Source organism: Rhagoletis pomonella, unplaced genomic scaffold (assembly GCF_013731165.1).
Source record: "Rhagoletis pomonella isolate Grant_MI unplaced genomic scaffold, Rhpom_1.0 Rhpom_scaffold_00008, whole genome shotgun sequence".
Taxonomy (NCBI): Eukaryota; Metazoa; Arthropoda; class Insecta; order Diptera; family Tephritidae; genus Rhagoletis; species Rhagoletis pomonella.
In genome coordinates this window covers 11,112,586-11,114,455 of record NW_023458562.1, presented here as the reverse complement: position 1 = coordinate 11,114,455, position 1,870 = coordinate 11,112,586, and the positions used below count along the sequence as shown (strand labels likewise).

General features: G+C 35.5%; 1 protein-coding gene across 1 annotated transcript; it reads right to left on the bottom strand.

Annotated features, from left to right (window-relative positions):
• Positions 1–108: 108 nt before the first annotated feature.
• LOC118744172 (U6 snRNA-associated Sm-like protein LSm4) lies at positions 109–1,196 on the bottom strand. Its single transcript, XM_036476962.1, has one exon. The coding sequence runs from the start codon at positions 728–730 to the stop codon at positions 335–337; it is 396 nt and encodes a 131-aa protein (XP_036332855.1). The 5' UTR covers positions 731–1,196; the 3' UTR covers positions 109–334.
• Between the last annotated feature and the right edge of the window lie 674 nt (positions 1,197–1,870).

Here is a 1,870-nt window from a genome sequence, read left to right as displayed (position 1 = left end):
TTTGAGTCCTCGCCGCAAAAGTGAAAACAAAATACACGTATATTTTGTTATTGGCGTGCCGATACCACCTTATTGAATACTCCTTGGAATTAACAAAAACTATACCGCAACGTTAGATAGAAACTTTATTTTTGATGCAATTAAATTTTTTACTCAGAATAAGTCCATCAAGCATATGGACACTTAAAGAAGTCATTTTCTGTTCTTGTTAGTGGTGGTCTGGTAATACTAAAGCGAATTAACAAAAACTACCGCAACGTTAGAAACTTTATTTTTGATGCAAATAAAATTTTTTTCAGAATAAATCCATCAAGCATGTGGACACTTAAAGAAGTCATTTTCTGTTCTTGTTAGTGGTGGAGGGATGCGATAGATGCGAATTCGGGGCGCGTTGAACAGGTTTTACACCATTAGGTTGGGCATTCTTATACCTTGGTCGAATTTGGCTTCTAAGGTTTTGATTTTGTGCTCCAGAACCTATACGCCCTTTATTGATTTCCATGCGATTTCGCGCTTTAATATGTGCATCATCCTTTACCATGTCAATAACTTCATCGGGAATTCGTAAATATTTGATCGTACTTCCTCGCACATAGCATTCAGGCATACGCCAAAACCTGTCTCCATCCTTTGATGTACACATAACATCGCGAAGATTTATGTTCATCCATGAATCACAGCTCACCAAGTGTCCATTATAGGTTTCTCCATTTTTCAATTCAACCAGCATTGGATGGCTCTGAGCGGTCTTAAGTAAAGTTTTTTTTTTTTGATTGTAGAAACGATGAGTTATGGCCGGTCTAGGACCCAAAAAGCCAGGGTTGTCAATTTTCAGTGGAATGTATGCAAGTTGTAATTAAATCCAGTTAGTTAGGATGACATGTTTCCTTGTTCCAAATTCAATTGTTTTATTTAATGGTGTTCCAGTAAAACGAAGTCTGGATGCTTGATTTAAACCCAGTTGATTTGATTTGTTGGAATGTGTGATTGAATGATTAATACGAGACAAGCAGGAAACAAAAAATAAGAAGGCTGAAATCAGCCCACTTCAATGTGTGCAATGAGCATTTGGAAATAACAAAAACAACAAAAACAAAAAACAAAACGAAAATCTGCAGATTACGAGGTTGGCTCCCCCTGTTGTGTGACTAGACCTACATATATAAAAATGTAGACACGTAAATTTGTATGAAGGTTGTGTAAAACAGTCTTTGAGTTCGCTTTAAGCGTTACTTTGTACTTTCTTTGATTAATATTTAAAATAGATTTTCTTAACTACTATTAATCCATAACTCAGTGTTACATCGTTTAATGTATATTATATAAATATATTTATATCCCTCTATGTAACTATTATATATATGTATATATACATATATGTCCAAAATTTATTAAATCTCTATTTGGGTTTCATTTATGAAACTGCAAAGCTCTTTAAGAGCCCCACCATCATTTTTATCAAACAATTCTTTAAAATTAGTATATTTCTTAACTGCATCGTACTTATCCCGTATGCTATTGTGCCTGCTACAAGCGAATATCGCATGGTTATATGTATCTACTGTATGACAGAAGTCACAAACATTCGAGTTAACTACTTTAATTTTGTGAAGATACTCTCTATCATAAGTGTGGCCCGTAATGAGTCTGTTAATCAATTTTACCTCTTTAGCATTTAATGAAGAGTTGTGATACCATGGCTTTTGGGGTATATCAGGGAAGAACGCCGCAAAGGTTCTCCCTTTGTCTTGCGAAAGTGACCTGTATCTAATGTTCCACTCCTCTCTTAGTAAAGGTCAATTTGTCGAATTGCTTCTTCAGGTGTCAGGGGGGGATTTATTGGGGCACCCACATTAGTTGCCCATTTTGC

Bases quoted from the DNA above. Each gene is read 5' to 3' on its own strand.
- LOC118744172 (XM_036476962.1), bottom strand. From the start codon at position 730: ATGCTGGTTGAATTGAAAAATGGAGAAACCTATAATGGACACTTGGTG.